Here is a 19765-nt window from a genome sequence, read left to right on the forward strand (position 1 = left end):
ATCACCATGGGGGAGAAATCATCACACATTCTTCCAATACATACCTCCCCGAGCAAGGTATTGCCATATCCCCCGCAAAATCTCTTGGATGACGACGATGACATGTATTCCCAAGATGACGGGATGTTTGAGGCAGCTAGTAGTCCATCTCAGCTGCATGTAAAATGCCAGGACTTTGATGAGGAGGATGAAGGGCAATACCAGCCCAACTATGCTTCAACTTCATACCCACCGAGGGGACAACAATTATTCCTCCCCATGCCTAGCACATTAGTCGCAGATCTTCAGTGTATGCTGAATGACTATTACAGGAGATTTCCACCATCAACACCCATAACGCCACCCAGGCCTGACAGCCACCAGACACCTCGTTAAACACTGAGGACCAATCTCCCGGGGATGCCGCACACTGGCATACCATTGAGTAGCCAAACACAGGAAGATCATCCCTCGACGGACGACAAGAGGGAAGAGGGTGAGATAAGGGAGTCAGTGGCTAGCGAATGGGATGACTATCTTGTCCCCACACCATCTCCACCTCCAGCAGGGCCGGTTGATTTGCCTCCTAAAGACATAGGAGGTTTTCATAATTTGAGAGAGCGGCAAAGTGATTCGATCTGCCTATTGTTTCTCACGAAACAGTGTTTCCTATATGAATTCAGGGAGCCATCAAAGAAGTCGGTAAGGGCTATACCAATAGTAGATTTTCTATGGCAAGAGGGGTTGAAGGCAATGAAGAACCCGGCGACAGTGCCTTCACGAGCACCTGATAATTCTCCGGCCTGCTTAGTGTCACAACCGAAGCCAGATTCGGTAATATCTCAGGCGTCAGTGTCGTTTTAGGAACCCTTACACACCTTTAGCATCTTCTCCAGACAAGGACGGGAGGAGGTTGGATAATAGGAGAAAGAAGTTCTCCTCAGTAGCGGCGATCATTGTAAAGGCAGCTAATTCCCTGGCTATTCTAGGGAGGTTTGATCGCCAGATGTGTGTAGACATGTCTGCTTTCTTGGATCTCTTGCCGGAGGATGTCAAGGTGGAAGCGAAGAAAGTATTACAGGAAAGTGAACTGATTGCGGCTGAGATTATAGATAGCGCAATAGACATTTCCTTGACAGGTTTCAGACAACTAGCAGGGGCAGCGGTCTTACATAGGCAAGGGTGGCTAAAGTCTACCTCCTTCCGCCCAGAGGTCCAGAGCCGGGTTCTGGACACGCAGTTTGTTGGTGAAAGTCTGTTTGGAAAGCATGTTGACGACATGTTACAAGCCATCAAAACAGATGCGGATATGGCTAAATCACTAGGTACACTGCTGTACAGGAAGCAGCCCTTTCGTAGAGCAAGGAGTAGAGGAGGTTATTCCTTTCGAGGGGGGCTACCATCAGTACAGACCCCAGTATCAGTAGTCTATGACAGGACCCCGACAACAGTACAGCCAGCAGCATTGTCGACTGCCACCTACCGCTGCTTATAGACACCCCGCGAGAGGGAGAGTGGCTGCCCGAGGAAGGGATGCAGGCAGGAAGCAGTGACCTACCAGCGTACTACCCCACAGCAACCTCTAAGATTGGAGGTCGCATCACTTCTTACTTCCTTCAATGGGCAGCAATAACGTCAGACAGGTGGGTGCTCGATGTAGTGGCCAGAGGCCATACTCTGGAGTTCACGCAGACACCACCGGACGTCCCTCCGTCAGGCCCTCCACCCTCAAGAGTGAACCAACTCCTCAAGGAAGTGCAAGTGATGCTGCTCAAAGGACTGATAGAACTGGTCCCTATCTCTCACAGGAACAGGGGATTCTATTCCCTCTTCTTTCTGGTAAAGAAACCTTCTGGAGACTGGCGCCCCATTCTGGACTTAAGATCACTATACAAGTTCCTAAAGAAACAATTGTTCAGGATGGTGACACTACAGGACGTCTTGCTACAGGACGTTTTAAATACCGGAGATCATATGGCATTCCTAGACCTCCAGGATGCTTACTTTCATATTCCAATACACCACAATCACCGCAAATTCCTCAGGTTCAAAGTAGCTGGTATGCACCTACAATTCCGAGTCCTCCCCTTCGGATTGAAATCGGCCCCCAGAATTTTCACGAAAATGTTGGCTCCTGTGGTAGGACACCTCCGCCAGTCGGGCATGCAGGTTTTTCCCTATCTCGACGACTGGCTCATAAAGGCACCTTCACAGCCTCAAGTGGTGCGTCACATTTCAGTTTGCCTCCAATTGTTCAGCAACCTAGGGCTTATTATCAATTATCAAAAATCACATCTTCACCCCACACAAACATTGAATTTCTTAGGAGCGATACTAGACGCAGTCCGCAGCAAGGCGTATCCATCTCACGAAAGGAAGCAAAAGCTAAGCTCCTTAGCACGCAGACTCTCTACAAAAAAGTTTGTTTCAGTCCGCACCTATAAGTCATTGCTAGGGATGATCTCGTCATGCATTCAGCTGGTCCCAGATTGCAGGCTGCATATGCGACCCCTACAAGAACAATTGGAGGCACAGTGGACTCGGGTGCAGGGCTCTTTCGGGGACAAAATTCGCATAACACCAATAATGCAGACCACCATGGCTTGGTGGGCAACGCTGAACAATTGGTCCAGCGGGCTCACGTTCCTTCATCAGGTGCCCAGTTACATATTAATGATGGACGCTTCTCTCGAGGGATGGGGTGCACACTGCCAGGATCTACAGATCAGCAGATCCTGGAATGCAAAAGAAGTTCGGCTCCACATAAATCAACTGGAGCTCAAAGCAATAGGTCTAGCTCTCAAAGCCTTTTTGCCAAAACTTCAAATCTCAAGCGTATTAATCAGGACGGACAACACTACCAGCATGTTTTATCTAAACAAGCATGGGGGCACAAGGTCTCTGCAACTCTCAACAGGCTCAGAACATCTGGAAATGGGCCATCACACACATTTCTCTGAAAGCAGAGCATGTGCCAGTGCAGACCAACGTTCTGGCAGATACCCTGAGCAGGACAATTATCCCGCTCCACGAGTGGGAGCTAGACCAGGAAATTCTCAATCAACTCTTCCTTTTATGGGGCAGACCAAATCTCGATCCGTTTGCCACGTTCGAGAACAGGAAATGGCATTATGGGGGAATGCATTTTCAGTTCTCTACAATACTGGCTCATCACCTACTTGTTAGAATCATTGGCCACTTCTGTTGGAAAGGCCATTTGTTTGAGAATCTAAACACCTGAAAAAGACCCCGCAGATTGTCTCTTGTTGATTAATCTTGTTGATTAATTTGGATACCAAATCCTTACTATTATTATAGAAAATCAACTACATCGATACACGAGGTCTGGTCTTCCCTGAGGAATTGGGCTTAAAAAAAAGATGAGGTAGTAAAAAAAAAAAAGTGAAGTTGGCATGTGATACTTGAACATCTACAGAGGGCTGATGTCTGTGGCGATAAGATTTCTATAGTGCGTTTAATAGAGCAAGTTTGAATGCCATTGAAGAGGGCAGATGATAGGAAACCAGTATGGAGGTTCTACTTTGGTCACAAAAATGTCTCTTTTCAGTGCGGTTTAGTTTTAGGAAGTCAACTGGCATCTACCAAAGCACCATTGAAGGATCCTAATACCCACTTTGTCGCTCACCTCACTTGAAATCTTAGTTTGAATTTGAATTAGGTGTTGGCTGCATATGCACTTTATGACTCCACTGCCAAATTAAACTGTTTAAGTAGAAGTTTCTTATACAGATTTAAAAAGAGGGCAGGGAGAGTGGGGGGGTAAATCGATCCATGTGGGACACCACCCATCTCCAGCATTGGATCTTTTATATATTTACATGTCTAATTCATTCCCTGTCATCAGTGTGGATCCCCGGGACATTAAAATAGCAGCATACAGTGTAAAACATATGCATACAATATTAATGTAAAAGGTCAGTGAAGTATAATAGTATAATCACTAGCCACCTTCCTGGTCTGACTGCAATGAATGTACTGGAGGCACATCCATGATCCCTAAAGGCGAAAAAACATTTCCTCCCATGCTTTCTTTTGACTTCATGGTTCCCAACTATGATGCCATCACAGTATGGTCATCACCGTCAACGGTATGGTCCTCATCACTGAAGGAGGACGGTCGTCAGTGGTCTACTGACCGGCATGCTTAACTCTGACTGGGTCTATGTTGACGGAATGCTCGACGTAGCCAGTGTCTCCTACGACTGCATCTTCATCATTGATGGAGTTAGTCTTTGATGCTGTCGGTCTCCATGTTGACAAGGTTTCCTTTGAAGATGACTGACTTGTTGTCACAGGTGAGTCTCTATAGCGCTTAGACTCTGGTTTGTCAGCAGAGGAGGTGACTGCAAGCACCGTACCAAATAGATCATGCTAAAATTTGTAAGTACCACTTTCTGTGCTGCCTTTATGGAAGTGCTTAGGGGACACTTCTCACAGAATCTTCCTCTAAAGAGGGGGGTATTTTCTTCATAAGGAAGACATTTCTCTTTATTCATAAGATATAATGCCAACCTTCTTTGTCTGTCCTTATCTTAGTGAAGAAAGACTTGCAGTTCCTGAAATCTGCTGATTTACGCTTAGAATAAAGACATTCGATACACACAGTGTGGGTCATCAGTATAAACATTTTTACTACCACTTGATCAGACCGGTTTTAAAAGGATCTCTTATCAGCCATGGTGACAGTTGCTTGACAGGCCAAAAGATCTCCCTTATCCAGAAATTTAAACAATCTTCTGTAGAACAACTCACAGTACAGAAAAAAGGGCTGGTTGAAATCCAAGACAGACCAAAATGGAAATAATTTTAGGTTCACTGAGAGGTTCGAACAAGTCCACCAGTAGACTCCCTCACACATGAAATGCATTAAAAATCTGAGCTATGGTGGACTCCAGGGGGAGTAGGTGTGCTTAAGTTTCCACCTCATTGACTTAAGTTTTGGGTTCTTTCAAATGAAGTGGATGTGTTTTGCATCATGAACCTTTTCTGGATTCACATGCTGTGCATTATTACGCCATCTAGTGGTTGGGTCTGGAATTTTCCACTATTTCACCATTTTTTGTTAGTCTGTCTTTTTCTACCTTTGTTTGTTTGTCCATGGAACCTCCATTTGGTGTCTCCTTGTGACGACGTCGTACGTCTTCTGTTTCCACCGTAAGTCGCCATCTTCAGAGATTTTTTTTTTTCCCAGCAGTTGTGAACAATTTAGAAGGATGTTCGAGAACTTTGTCAAAGTAAAATAAAAGCATCGTCAACAGAGAACATCCAAACGACGAAGATTGCTGAAAATGGCACTTTAGGAGCGGGGGGAAGGGGATATCGGAAGGATAAACATCTGGTGTGTAACCACTGTCTTCCGATCTACCACTGGATGGAAGATTGCAGCCCCTGCTCTGTGCTTGCACGAAAGACATTGAGGGTGAGAGTGAGACAAAGAGTGGCTCATCACACCTTGCAAAGCCAAAAAACAGCACTGTCACTTAGAGATCTGGGACTTTCAAGCGATGATGAGGAGAATGTTGTGGAGGGAGCAAGAGGAGAGACTTCAGAGGGTGATCGGGAGATCGAGGTCAAAGAAGCGCCAAAGAAGAGCTGAAAATCGGAGGTAAGAGAGCATGCAATTTCCACTGAGACACCTGAATCAAACAGAATAGACTCGCTGGCACAAAGAGGTGCCCCGGCGTTGAAACGCTTGCTGTCTACAGGCAGGCCGCATGAAAAGGAGTCCCACAAAGCCCTTGTGGGGGGTTTCAGTGGAGAGAAAAAACTCCAAAAACACAAGCTTTGTCAAAGAATGGAAGACTGAAGGACACATCGTTGGCAAAGGGCCAAGATTCACAAGTAGAATGTCAAAGCTCGCTGTCTTAGGATTCGTCCAAAGAAACTTTGGCGTTCAAAAGGAAACACTGGACTCCAGACCCCAAAGACCGGGCCATTGAAATCTAGAAAAAAAGGCTAAGACTTGAGGCCAGAATGCCTGCACTTCTCCAAAAGAAAAAAGTATTCAACAGCAGTTGTAAGGAATTCAGGATCCCATAGAAAAGTTTGACAACTAAAGACACTTCAGAGGTAGAACTCAAAGAAATTCAGCCTCCACTCACACCAGAGCCTCAAGAGGAGGAAGAACTTTGAGGTAGGTGGAAGATGAGCATCAAGTATTGTATTCGGCTTCAGGGGAAGGTGAATACATTGAACTCCAATGGGAAGATTTGGAATTGGACTCACTCAATGTGGGAGTAGAGGCTTACCCATCAAAACACTCACCCCCAGATGATTTGGGGTATGTAAAATGTTGTGATTAAAGATGCAGCTAACCAGTTTAATGTTGAGCTTGAAGAAAATAAACCTCTGTCGTGTTTTCTTAGAAGCATTGTTGCCTAGTCAGACCAGATGCCAGTTTCTGCCCATGCTCCCCAGCATAATCGATCAAGGCCGGGAAGCCTTAAAGGAGCCAGCCACTTGCAGAACAGTCAGGCCAAGGGCAGAAAAAAAGTATAAGTAGTCTTCAAAAGCTCCTGCGCACATTAAATGTACTGTACCGGCAGACTCCATAATAACGTTAGCTGCAAGGAAGAGAGCTAACTTCTCCTCCACCTCTGGCCCTCCTCCAGATAAGAGGAGTAAAACGATGAAGCTTATAGGTCACCGGATTGAGCGGAGAGTTGCAAACCAGTGGTGTATTGCAAATTCAAATGCATCACTCAATAGGCACGCTCATTAGAATTTGGAGGAGATGGGAGAACTGATGAAACATGTCCCAGAGCAGTATAAGAAAAGGGCAGCACATCTGGCAGAAAGTGGGAAGATCATAGTAAATACATGCTTGAAATTAGTCCTGGATCCGGCAGACATGGCTAGTAGCCAAATGAAGATGGGCGTGACTCTAAGGCGCCACTCCTTGAATTTCAGGGTTCAAGCCTAAAATACAAGCTAACATAATAAACACTCTGTTTAATGGAAAACAGTTTTTTGGAAACTCTGTGGATAAGTCTCAACCAGCTTATGGACAACAAAACATCAAAATCCATTGGCGCATTGCAGTTTGGTGGAGGAATAGGAAGGGGGGGGGTCATTCCCTGCAAGAAGACCAGCTTCCAGTCTGGTAGTACTCATCAAGGTTTCCAGAGTGCCGCTCAAACCACTGCAACACACCAAAGCTGGCTGTGCCAGCAGCAGGAATGAAATTGCTTTTGAGGAAGAGCCAGAGGGAGCTTACAGACAGGCAAAGGTGGCTCGACACCCTCAAATAAGTGACTGCACAGACAGCAGTTACAGCACCTTCCCAAATGCAATCACTGAGAGAACATCAATCAGTCAAGTTTCTATCACAGCACACCAGTCGGCGGAAGATTGAAAAACTTTCTCCAGGAGTGGAGGAAGAACTTCAGACAGATGGGTCCCAAACACAATTCAAGTTGGGTCTTGCATCGGACTAAGCAAATTTCTGCCAACAAGAGGACCAAAGAAAAAGTTTAATTCCAAGGAGGGAACAAATCGACTTCTCAAGGAGATCTAAGAGTCACTAGACAAACAAGAAATAGAACAGGTCCAAAACCAAGAAATCAACAAGGGAAACTACTCAACGTATTTCCTAAATCCAAAGGTAGTCTGTTACTTGCTTCCAATTCTAAAACTTGGGTTCATCAACAAGTTTCTTAAAAACACAAAAACTCAAATTGACAGTTTTACAGAAAGTCATTCCACAGTTGCAAAAAGAGATTTCATGGCAACTATAGACTTGACAGATGCATACTTGCACAGTTCAATAAAAGCAAAACATAAGAGATACCTAAGGTTTGTGGTAAACGAAAAAAACTATCAGTTCACAGTGCTAGCATTTGCAATAAAAGCAGCACCAAAAGTGTCTTACACGTCTCAGAAGGGGTACACATGTGTATGTGTACCTCAACCATTCATTAGTAAGAGCAAACAGGACATTCAAATAGTGATGAGGACACAAGGTTTCTCATTAAACATACAAAAATCATCCCCAGAACAGGAAAATATTTTCCTTGGAACAAGGTTAAACTCAATTCAGGGGAAAGCATTCCCCAGTGAGAAAAGATCACATCTCCTTCTGGGAGAGACTACCCTTTACCAGAAGGGGCAAGCTCTGACCGCAAGGACAGTGGACATGCATTCCCTTAATCCCATTTGTGAGACTTCTTGAGACCAATCTAGGAGTGGCTTCAAAATCAGTGGTCAAGAAGTTAAGAGAGACCCCCACTAAAGGGACGGGGTTGAATTATAATACACAAACACAAAATTCCCTTTACGGCTATTGGAATATCAATCTCAGACATATCACTGGGTAAGTTGTAGCCATGTTAAAACCTATCCTTTAAATACAAACACACACCTGTTTCAAACCTTTTTTCTGCTTATATATAAAAAAAAATATTATATATTTAAAAATAACCTCTATAAGTCTAATCACCACAATCCCTAGGTCCTCTTCATATTTACGTCATTGGTTTTAGACCTAAAACAATTATTCGTAGAACCTATTGCACAATATTTATGTTAAAAAATATAAAAACTTCACAAACAAAGCTACACTCATACAACATTTTTTATATAAAAATTTTCTTATTTGATTTTTCACGTAAAAAACTTGGTAAAGACATTCCAAACAATGTATGCAAATACAAATTGCCTATATGCAAGTGTTTACAAAAAAATAAAAAGGTCAACGTGGCGTTTCGGTGGTCTTTCCAATAATTCACCCCAACTTCGTCAGGACAAAGCAAGCTTTATGTACAAAAATCACTAAAATATATATGTTTTTGATATTGCAACCCGTGTAATTTAATTCTAAGGTTCAAAAACGGCTAAAACATCTTCCCAAACTATCACATATTCTATATCCATTTGTACAGCGTTTTGTTTTAGGGTCAGAATTCCCATTACATTTAACACACCACATTTTGTGACTGTTTATGGTGATTAAATAATTCATCTATTATAATACCCTACGAGTGCCAGCATGCCTCTGTGCTACAATTGTATTAAAAATATCATAACACTTACTATTTGTGTTAGCATGGCATATGGTTTCCAATTCATTTACTGCCATCCATTTTCTATATTTATTTACTTCTGCAAAAGGTCAAACATCAATTTGTATAATTTTTTTATTTAAATTTTGTTCAATTACCATAAACCTTTTTGTGCTCAAGACACGACTAATTAAATCCCTACCTCCAAGGTTGTCAATCCTTTATTTTCTTTTTAATTTGAAGAATTCAATTTTAATTTAAATATCCAAAGACCGTTCCTTGGTTATGTCTTTAAAGATTTTTTATCATGTGTTCTCGCCGTTTACCTCTGTTTTGTAGGTCTTTCATAAGATCTAAGAACCAAACAACAACAATAACCAGGGCCCTCTCCTCTTGCTCCATATTTTATTGTTAATTCTTCGACAATCCCAAAATAGAAGTAATACTTGTCTTACCATTAGAATCGTTTTCTCTAGTCAGTTTGCGTTCATTAAGTAGGGTGCCGCCATCTTATCTCCTATTTATATAGAATAATCACCCCATGTGGTGTTGGTGGCTGTGAAATCCCAGTTGCACCATTATAACTCCTGGCCGCCCCGAAAGGCCCACTATTCTTTTCCTAATCTTTTACCATTTCCTACCCAATCATCATATTATTGGAATTAAAACTCCAAGTTAAAAATAGATACTTCCGCTGTTTAATTATTTCAGCTATAATGCCAATTGCACCATTTTGACTACGGGCCGCCCTTAAGGGGGATACTTATTCTTTTCCTTATTCTTTAGGGATATACATACACCTTCTTTGGGCATTTTCTATTTCCGGTTTCGCCCTTTCCCTTCACGATCTATATAAGACTTTTAGCTGCCATTTTAACTTCATGCCTTTACGTTTATCACGTTGTTGCCCTTTTCTGTTATTAAAGCCTATTTGGGCATTTTTTGTTTCTGATTTCACCATTACCCATGCAGTGTGAATGCGATGTACCTTTCGGCCGCCATTTTGCCTTCAGACCTTTGTGTTATTATGTCCCTTATTTCTTATTAAAACCTAAATAAAATTACACCTTCCTTCACAATTATTATAGTACCAATATTAAGACTGTATATTATTCATGAGTACTCTTCAAGCTATCCCGATTTAGACTTTATTACAGAGAAAACCCACCTATTTCGAGGTAATTGGACATTTTCTATTTCTAATTTTACCATTTTCCTTCACAAGCTTTATACAGTATCACTTTCGGCCACCATTTTTCATTTCGGGCCTTTACGTTTATAGTGTTATTCCCCATATCTTTTATTCAAACCTGATTGGGCATTTGCTATTTCTGATTTTACCATTTCCCTTACAGTGTGTATGTGATGTCACTCTGGGCCGCCATTTTAACGGCCCTTACGTTATCACATTATTACCTTTTTATATTTTATTAAAACCTAATCATTCTTCTCTTTACTTTTGAACGCTATTGTTAATCGACTCAGATCTGCTAATTATAATCATAATTAAAACCTCAGTATCTATTACCTCACCAAGTATTCCCATTCCTGTTATTTAACCCATCCTTTTTTAAATTTTACACATAAAACTGCTTTCTCTTTTTGTCTCCCCCTCTACTTGTACCCTTTACATTTTCTAGGATACACCACCAGAACTCCTTTTCTGTGTGGTTTTGTTCAATCCAGTGTTCCACTAGTGGTGCCTTTTTCTTTTTGGTTCTTATTGCCGATCTATGTTAATTCAACCGTAATCTCACCTCACTACTTGTTTATCCTACATATCCCCTACTACATGGACATACAATCAAGTATATCACATTTTTCGTTATACACTTCACCATGTCTGAAATTTTAATGACTAATCCCATTGAGTTCCATTGCTGCTCCCTTCCTGATCTTAATACAATTTCCACAGGTACCACATGGAAAGTTACCTTTTGATCTTGCTATCATCTCTTATGTCTCTGTTCGGGCCCCTTTGGTTCTCTGTATGTGTGTACCAAACAATTTCTTATTGTCCTGTTCCTTCTAAAAGCAAATAAGGGTTTTTCTAACCGTTCTCCTCTCACCATTAAGCAGTGTCTAATTCCTTTTTATTAGATTTTTTACTTTATTGCTTGTATCCGAATAATTTGTGATACACACTTCGAGTATTGTCCTGTACTTTTTGTTCACCCTCAGATACTTTCCCTATTATATTTTGCTTTTGTAAGCCCTTCGTACTAACCTTTTTGGGTAACCCCTGTCTAATAGTTTTTCCTCTAGTACTCTTGCATGTGTCAAAATCACTTTTTAAGGTACAACTCCTCCTTAATCTAAGAAATTGGCCAAATGGAGTATAGTCTTTTTTGCAACCTGGGTGATTACTGGTATAGTTAAACAATGTGTTTCGATCTGTGGGTTTCGTATGTAACTCAACCTGTAACTTCATATCTACCACTTTGATCTTTGTCAGGGAAGTCACATTCTGTCTGACTCATTGTTGAGGTAAATCTTAAATTGGGATCCCCACAGTTTAACCAGGTCACAAAAGGAATCCAGATCACCTCTACTCCCTTGCCAGATGAACCATACCCATTTCCTCCCGTTATCATAAAATGGGGCCATTTCATTATAGACATGCTTCCCTTAAAAAAAAAAAAACCTACCCTACAAAATCAGTGGTCACAAGAAACCGGGAGTTGGAAAGATTTAGTGGTTGTCATGCAGAAGGTACAGGAGTAAATTGCATGGAGGAACAGGGAAAACATTACACATGGAAGACCTTTTCTACAACCAACTCCATCCGTGATGATAACCACAGCCGCCTCGCATATAGGATGGGGAGCACACATGGGATTCCTAAAAATACAAGGAATCTGGAGGGATCAGGATGCTGTACAACACATCAACTTCCTGGAACTAAAGATAGTTTTCTAGCTTTGAAAGCTTTCCAAAGATCTCTTCGAGGAAATACCATATTGATTCAAACAGACAATATAACAACGTTTTACATCCACAAACAGGGCGGTACTCCATCTCAAACCCTCTCGAGGCTAGCGTAGCAACTCTGGCAATGGGCAATACTAAGAAACATGGATATTCAAGTGATACATCTTCCAGGGAAGGACAATGTTCAGGCAGACAGACTGAGCAGGCAGGCCTTATACTCCCACGAGTTGGAACTCGGTCAGAGAGTGGTACAAAAGATTTTTCACAAGTGGGATACTCCACAGGGGATCTGTTTGCAACTCTCCGAAATGCCAGTTCTTTGTCTCCAGACATATACACCCTCTGTCTCTGGAGAATGCCCTCTTGATAAACCGGTCAGGGACATATGCATCCTCCCCCATACCCACCCCCCTACCCCGCCCCCCCCCACCCTAGTTCACTGTCACATGACCTTACTTTTAATTGCACAGCAGTGGGCAAGACAATCATGGTACTCTGAGATAGTGCAGCTAGCTCATGGAGGATTTCAACAACTAGGAAAAAAATCTGTTGTCGAGGGGAAGGGTATTACACCCAGAACATTTAAAACTAACAGCATGGCTCTTGAAGACTTGGGGCCTGATTACAATCTTGGCGGATGGAACGCTCTCCGTGTGACAGATATCCCGTCTTCCGTATTACAAGTTCCATAGGATAGAATGGAACTTGTAATACAGCGGACGGGATATCCGCCACGTTTGTGACAGCGTAACCCCTCCGCCAAAATCGTAATCATGTCCTTATAATTCAGACACATGAAGTTACCAGAAAACACTATGGCAGTATTAAGAGAGAAACAAAAAACAAGATGTTATGTGGCCAAACGGAAGAGATTTTCACTGTGGTGTGTAAGGAATGGTTTAGGGAAGAAAATCACAAATGAAAAGATGTTGTTAAAACATTTAACTCACCTTTTACTGGAAGGTCTTACATATGCATCCTTAAAAATTCATCCAGCAGCAGTAGTGGCCTACACAGGAGGTCATATGGGAAGATGTTTTTTCACAGCACCAGTGGTAAAAAGATTCTTAGTGGATGCCAAAAGAATAGCCCACCAAGAAGGGTGCCAGCACGCACATGGAACCTAAAAATATATTTCTCAATTTATGAAAAAAACCTTTCAAGTCTTTACACAAAGCTACTTTACAGATGCTAACTTCAAAGACCGCTTTTTTGATAGCTGTTTCTTCCCTATGCAGGGTGAGTGAGTTACAGGAACTCCCAATACAGGAACCCTATTTTTAAATTAACAAGGACAGAATTGTTCTGAGAAAAGATCCGCAGTTCATACCAAAGGTATTCTCAAATATCGAGTTTCTTTCAAAATCCAAAGACACTAAAAAAACTTAGCATTTTGGAGGCAAGAAGCTCAATCATGTGTTAGATTGAAAAGCTAATATCTTTCAGAAAAACTTACGAACTATTCGTATCAATTGCAAATAGCTGTTTGGGAAGACAAGTAACAAAGGACACGATCGCAAGATGGATTGCGCAAATAATTCAGTTGTGCCACACTTGAGCAAGAGAAACGTTAACAATAGCACTACGGGCACACGTCACAGGAAAAAAAATAAGAGCAACCATTGCATTTCTGACAACTACACCATTACAGGAAATTCGCAGGACAGCAACATGGTCTTCAGTGCACACGTTTACAAAACATTATTGTATTATTATTATTCAAATGAACAAGGAAGCTCAAGTTGGACAAAGAGTCCTAAAACATCTATAAAAGCAGTGCAAGCATGTGAATCCAGAAAGGGTTAAATTGCAAAATGTAAAGTTTCTTACCTGTAGGTGTAGTTTTGCAGCTTGAAGAATTTTCTGGATTTGCAAGTGACCCACCCACCTCCACCAAAAAGATAGGAGGGGGTAAAAAAAAAAAAAAAAAAGTGGGAGAAAAAAAAGAATCAGGAGATGGTGACTTAAGGTAGAAACGTGTGGAGGAAATACAATGTCACACCGGGACACCAAATGGAAGTTTTGTCGACTCCCTCCAACAAAGGTATTAAAAGAAGAGGAACTAAAAATTTGTGAAATAGTGGAAAATTACAGCCCCACCACTAGATGACAGAATAACGCACAGCATGTCAATCCAAAACATTCTTCAAGCTCAAAACTACACTTGCAGGTAAGAAACTTTATGCTGCTAAATAGCAGTAGTATATATTTACGTTATGTACTGCTAATTTATTGTACCAGGGATTCCCAGACTGACGATAGGGAATTAATCAAGCATGTGAATACATAAAACATGCCAATGTTTGGTAACCTGAGTTACAGGTAAGTAACTAATTTTGTCAACTGCTGGGACAAAGAAAAATCACCTGTTGGATTCCTCCACCTACCTCAAAATCTCTCCTCCCTGTAGGAGGCTGCCCTGGCTTATAGTGGGTACCTTGTGGTACTTACACCCTGTGCAAGGTCCAGTTATCCTTTATTAGTAGAATAGAGGTGTTTCTAGCAGCTTAGGCTGATAGAAGGTAGCTATGGCAAAGCAGCTTAGGCTGAACTACGAGACATGCAAAGCTCCTACTATACCACTTATATCATATAGCACTATATCATAAGAAAACACTATACTCCTAGTTACTAAAAATAAAGGTACTTTATTTTAGTGACAATATGCCAAAGGTATCTCAGAGGATACCCTCACTTAGGAGGTAAGTAATATACACAAATTATATGTACACAAAGCCAAAACAGGTAAGTTACAGTAAGAAAAGTAGTGCAAACAATGTAGAATCACAATAGGATGCAATAGGTAGACATAGGTCTAGGGGCAACACAAACCATATACTCCAAAAGTGGAATGCGAATCACAAATGGACCCCAGACCTATGGGCAATTGTAGCGGGTCGCTGGGACTGTAAGAAAACAGTAAGGGTGTCCAAAATACCCCACCCCAAGACCCTGAAAAGTAGGAATAAAGTTACCCTACTACCCCAGAAAGACACAATAGTCGTGATAGGGGATTCTGCAAGAACCACAAGCACCAGCAAAACACTGAAGACGGATTCATGGACCTGAGGACCTGTAAAGGAAGGGGACCAAGTCCAAGAGTCACAAAATTGTCTGGGGGGGGGGCAGATGCCACTAAACCCCGGATGAAGGTGCAAAAGGGCTGCCTCCGGGTGGAAGAAGCCGAAGATTCTGCAACAATGAAAAGGGCTAGAAACTTTTCCTTTGGATAGAAGATGTCCCACGGCGTGCTGGATGTTGCAGAAGTGTTTCCAGGCAGAAATCCTGCAAACAAGCCTTTCTAGCTGCAAGAGTCGCGGTTGCTGATTTTGAATGCTGCGAGGGACCAGGAAGGACCAGGATGTCGCCCCTTGGAGGAGGAGATACAGGGGGCGCGCAGCAACTCCGAGCCCCCGTAGAAGCAGGCAGCACCCGCAGAAGTACCGGAACAGGCACTTAGAAGATCTGTGAACTCAGAGTCACAAAAGGAGGGTCCCACGACGTCGGTGTCCAAGTCAGTGGGTTGAGCACTGCAGGACGGAGTGCTGGGGACCCAGGCTAGACTGTGCACAAAGGAATCCTTGGAGAAGTGCACAAATGCCAGAGCAGCTGCAAATCACGCAGTACACAGGTTTGCTGTCTGGCGTGCGGAGGGCAAGGACTTACCTTCACCAAATTTGGACAGAAGGGCCACTGGACTGTGGGAGACACTTGGACCCAGCTCCTGTGTTCCAGGGACCACGCTCGTCAGAATGAGGGGACCCAGAGGACCAGTGATGCAGAAGTTTGGTGCCTGCGTTGGCAGGGGGAACATTCCGTCGACCCACAGGAGATTTCTTCTTGGCTTCCAGTGCAGGGTGAAAGCAGACAGCCCTCAGAGCATGCACCACCATGCAACAGTCAAGAAAGACGGCAGGATGAGGTGCTACAATGTTGCTAGTAGTCGTCTTGCTACTTTGTTGTGGTTTTGCAGGCGTCCCGGAGCAGTCAGCGGTCGATTCAGAGGAACTCTGGTGAGGTCTTGCATTCGTTATTTGAGGAATAGCCCAGAGGAGAGACCCTAAATAGCCAGAAAAGCAGGTTTGGCTACTAAAAAGGGAGGCTTGGCTACTGAAAGACGTAAGCACCTATCAGGAGGGGTCTCTGATGTCACCTGCTGGCACTGGCCACTCGGAGCAGTCCATTGTGCCCCAACACTTCTGAATCCAAGATGGCAGAGGTCTGGGACACACCGGAGGAGCTCTGGGCACCTCCCCTGGGAGGTACTGGTCAGGGGAGTGGTCACTCCCCTTTCCTTTGTCCAGTTTCATGCCAGAGCGGCCTGAACCGGTGTAGACTGGCTTATGCAGAGATGGGCACCATCTGTGCCCTTCGAAGCATTTCCAGAGGCTGGGGGAGGCTTCTCCTCCCCAGCCCTTCACACCTATTTCCAAAGGGATAGGGTGTAACACCCTCTCTGAGGAAATCCTTTGTTCTGCCTTCCTGGGACTGGGCTGCCTAGACCCCAGGGGGGCAGAAACCTGTCTGAGGGGTTGGCTGCAGTGGAAACCCCGGAAAGGCAGTTTGGCAGTACCCGGGTTCTGTGCTAGTGAGGGTTAGAAATATAGGTGAATTATAAGTTACTTAATGTGCAGTGAAAAATAGCTGTGAAATAACGTGGACGTTATTTCACTCAGGCTGCAGTGGCAGTCCTGTGTAAGAATTGTCTGAGCTCCCTATGGGTGGCAAAAGAAATGCTGCAGCCCATAGGAATCGCCTGGAACCCCAATACCCTGGGTACCTAGGTACCATATACAAGGGAATTATGAGGGTGTTCCAGTGTGCCAATGAAATTGGCAAAATTAGTCACTAGCCTGCAGTGACAATTTTAAAAGCAGAGAGAGCATAAACAGAGGTTCTGGTTAGCAGAGCCTCCGTGATAGTTAGGCACCACACAGGGAACACCTATAGGCCACAAACGTATGAGCCCTGGGGTCCTGGCTAGCAGGATTGCAGTGACACATATCAAACACACTGACAACATAAGGTTTTCACTATGAGCACTGGGCCCTGGCTAGCAGGATCCCATTGAGACAGTAAAAACACCCTGACATATACTCACAAACAGGCCAAAAGTGGGGGTAACAAGGCTAGAAAGAGGCTATCTTCCTACACTCCCCCAGCTCTAACCTTATCCCTGTAACTCTGTTTGATTGCTTATATTCTGTGTATATTGTGATACTATTTGTGTGAAAACATTTGATATTGGTAACTTAGGGATGGGAGGTAAAGTTGACTGAGGCCAGTGAAGTAGTGATCCAAGCTATTAATTTTACAATACCTTGTAAATTTCCCGTCTTTATAGGTTCTTTACTCTGTTTTGTGATGGGGAGTATTGGGAACAGATTGGGCTGAGACTATTTTGAATCTGTCTTGTCTTGCTACTGCTCTTGTAGCACAGGGATGTAGTTTGCGCTCTAAGTTTGAAGCAGAAGGTCCTCTCAGGCGTATTAGTAAAGGAGGGAACTACGGGGTGAAGGTTGAAGACCGAACATTACAGTAATGAGTATTTGTACTGATAAGGCGCCTGTTATTTCTTTAAAGGAACAGTGACATTTATCATTTACAAACTTGCATTGTTTTCTTCCTGCAGATGTATCCTGAAGCTGTGACACATGCCTGGGTTACTGTCTTTTGACCTCAAGACAACAGCTGCTGTACATTTTTGCAAACTGGTGCCACATTCTTATTCAACCTTTGTGTCTTGGAAAAACATTGCTGGTTTACTTTCACTCTGAAAAAACACTCATTCTTAATTATCCAGTTGGCACAAATAGATTTATTTTTCTGCTCGCTCAATAAGTGACTGTACCTGCCATGTCGTTTCAACCCAGAAGCTTTCTCAGCAGCAGCCTACATCATCCTGCATTTAGTGGCACTATACTAAACAAATGGAACTTTACCTTTTTACATGATATAATTTCAGAATAAGTGATTTCATTTTTGTTTATCAGATTTGTATACTTCATTGTTGAGGGTTCCTGGTTCCGAGATTTGATGCACTACAATTATGTTTAGCAACATTGAATCCAGAGAATGTTTCTTGATGGTGGTTTGTATTTGGATGATGAAAATTGACCGATTTGACATTTTTCTTCAATATGTATATTTTTATTTCTTTTAGGCCCAGCACACTAATATTTTTTGTAGTAAGATTGTATTGAGGATGAGCCTAAATGGACACCATTTTTTGTTTTTAATTAGAAAACTTAAAAATAACATGACAATTTGCTCCGTAGCAACTTTCTGCAATGTATTTTTGATTCCATATGCACATGGGGTCTTTGCAATTATGGTGCCTCTGTTTTTGTTCTTTAAATGACTGGATTTTTGGTGCCTTTTACAAAAGGAAGTGTGTGTGTGCACGCAGCTGTGAATATTTGAGTTTTGTTAACCTGTGATTGCCTATGAATGTTTAAGGAAGGAATGACTGCTTAGGTCAGTGGGGTGTTTTTTTTTGACCTGATAACGATTAGCATAGCCTGATAAATTTCAAATCTAAATTCAGGACACAGTAAATAAACATGTAACTGTGTAGGTATATGGTTTACACTGCAAATAGCATCCCACAAAGTTAACGATTGGCACCGAAATGGCATCAAATGAACGTTAAAATGTTTATATGAGCTGTTCCCTCGTCAGAGAAAAGAGCTTCTTACCTGGTAGAAAACATTGTAGAGCAGACGGTCTAACTGGTACATTGAAAAGCATGTTTTGAGCATTGTCTTGATATAATTGCTCAAAGTTACTAAACAAATTTAATAGTTGTCTGACAATTCTTTTTTTAAAATATTAAGTGGTATTTTTTTATTTCAAAGGAAATGAAATCCAGCATTTGCATGCATCTTCAGTGAAATCATGCAATTTATTCATCTACTGTAGTAAATTGCATATGTAATCCAAAATTCCTGTACATTTGTGATTAAAGTTGATTTAAAACTCCTTTTTTTTTCCCCCCAGCGGTGTTATTTTAACTGTACACTAAACATGTTTTTCTTTTGTAAATTTCTCAAGGACCATACTGTACAATGCCTTGTTTCATGTATTAAGTGATTTCTCAAATGTCCTGTTATAGGGTAAATTTGTATTTTTAGTTCAAATAAAATGGATAGACTTTTTTTTTTTTAAATACAATTTTGATGATTTTATGGTTTCGTTGGGCTTACCTGGTCAAGCCCACTCGGGTGGTTGTCTTGTATAAATGCTGTATGTGCAGATAGCATGTAAGAAATATTAAGTCATGTTCTTCATCCACATATACGGATTGCTATCTATGAATGTTTTGATTGAACCTAACCAAAAAATCCACCATACTCTTTGTACAGTCTTTCAATAGATAGTGTTAACAAGCTTAGTTACAGTCTAATAAAATAATCCAATTATTTGTTTGTTCTGAGTCGTTATGTTAATCGTACATCATGAAGGGGGATTTCAGTTTGGGCAGGTTTGTCTACGAAAATGCTCCTTACAAAACCTCCAGCTACCTATGGGTCAATATTGTTAGTAGCAAGCTCTCAAAAGCAGTTAGTGGTTTCAGTGTCTACAAGTGACTAACACGTAGTGTTTGGGGCAAAATTGGTTAGAAGAAAAACAATCCTCTCATACATGTATTTATAGTTGTTTTGCAAACTATGCAACTGCAGGGTGCTGTTCTGAGGCTTATCCACAAAAAGCTGGTTCAAACTTGTGCAGAGCACAATGATATGCCTTTCTTCAGTACCCATTAGAAGTGAGAACTCAAAATAGTATTTTGAGCATACATAGACAGTTACACACTAGTACCAAAAACATTGGGT

At 42.1% G+C, this 19765-nt stretch overlaps 1 protein-coding gene across 1 annotated transcript in view; it reads left to right on the top strand.

The window, feature by feature from the left end:
• The window catches only part of AKIRIN1 (akirin 1), a 169476-nt gene extending 150125 nt beyond the window's left edge, over positions 1–19351 (top strand). Inside the window, exon 5 of the mRNA XM_069223960.1 lies at positions 17563–19351. Within this exon, the coding sequence (XP_069080061.1) occupies positions 17563–17573 (11 nt within the window). The 3' untranslated portion in view covers positions 17574–19351. The remainder of the gene's footprint in view (positions 1–17562) is intronic.
• Positions 19352–19765: the final 414 nt, after the last annotated feature.

The sequence above is a fragment of the Pleurodeles waltl genome, chromosome 3_1 (assembly GCF_031143425.1).
Source record: "Pleurodeles waltl isolate 20211129_DDA chromosome 3_1, aPleWal1.hap1.20221129, whole genome shotgun sequence".
Classification (NCBI taxonomy): domain Eukaryota; kingdom Metazoa; phylum Chordata; class Amphibia; order Caudata; family Salamandridae; genus Pleurodeles; species Pleurodeles waltl.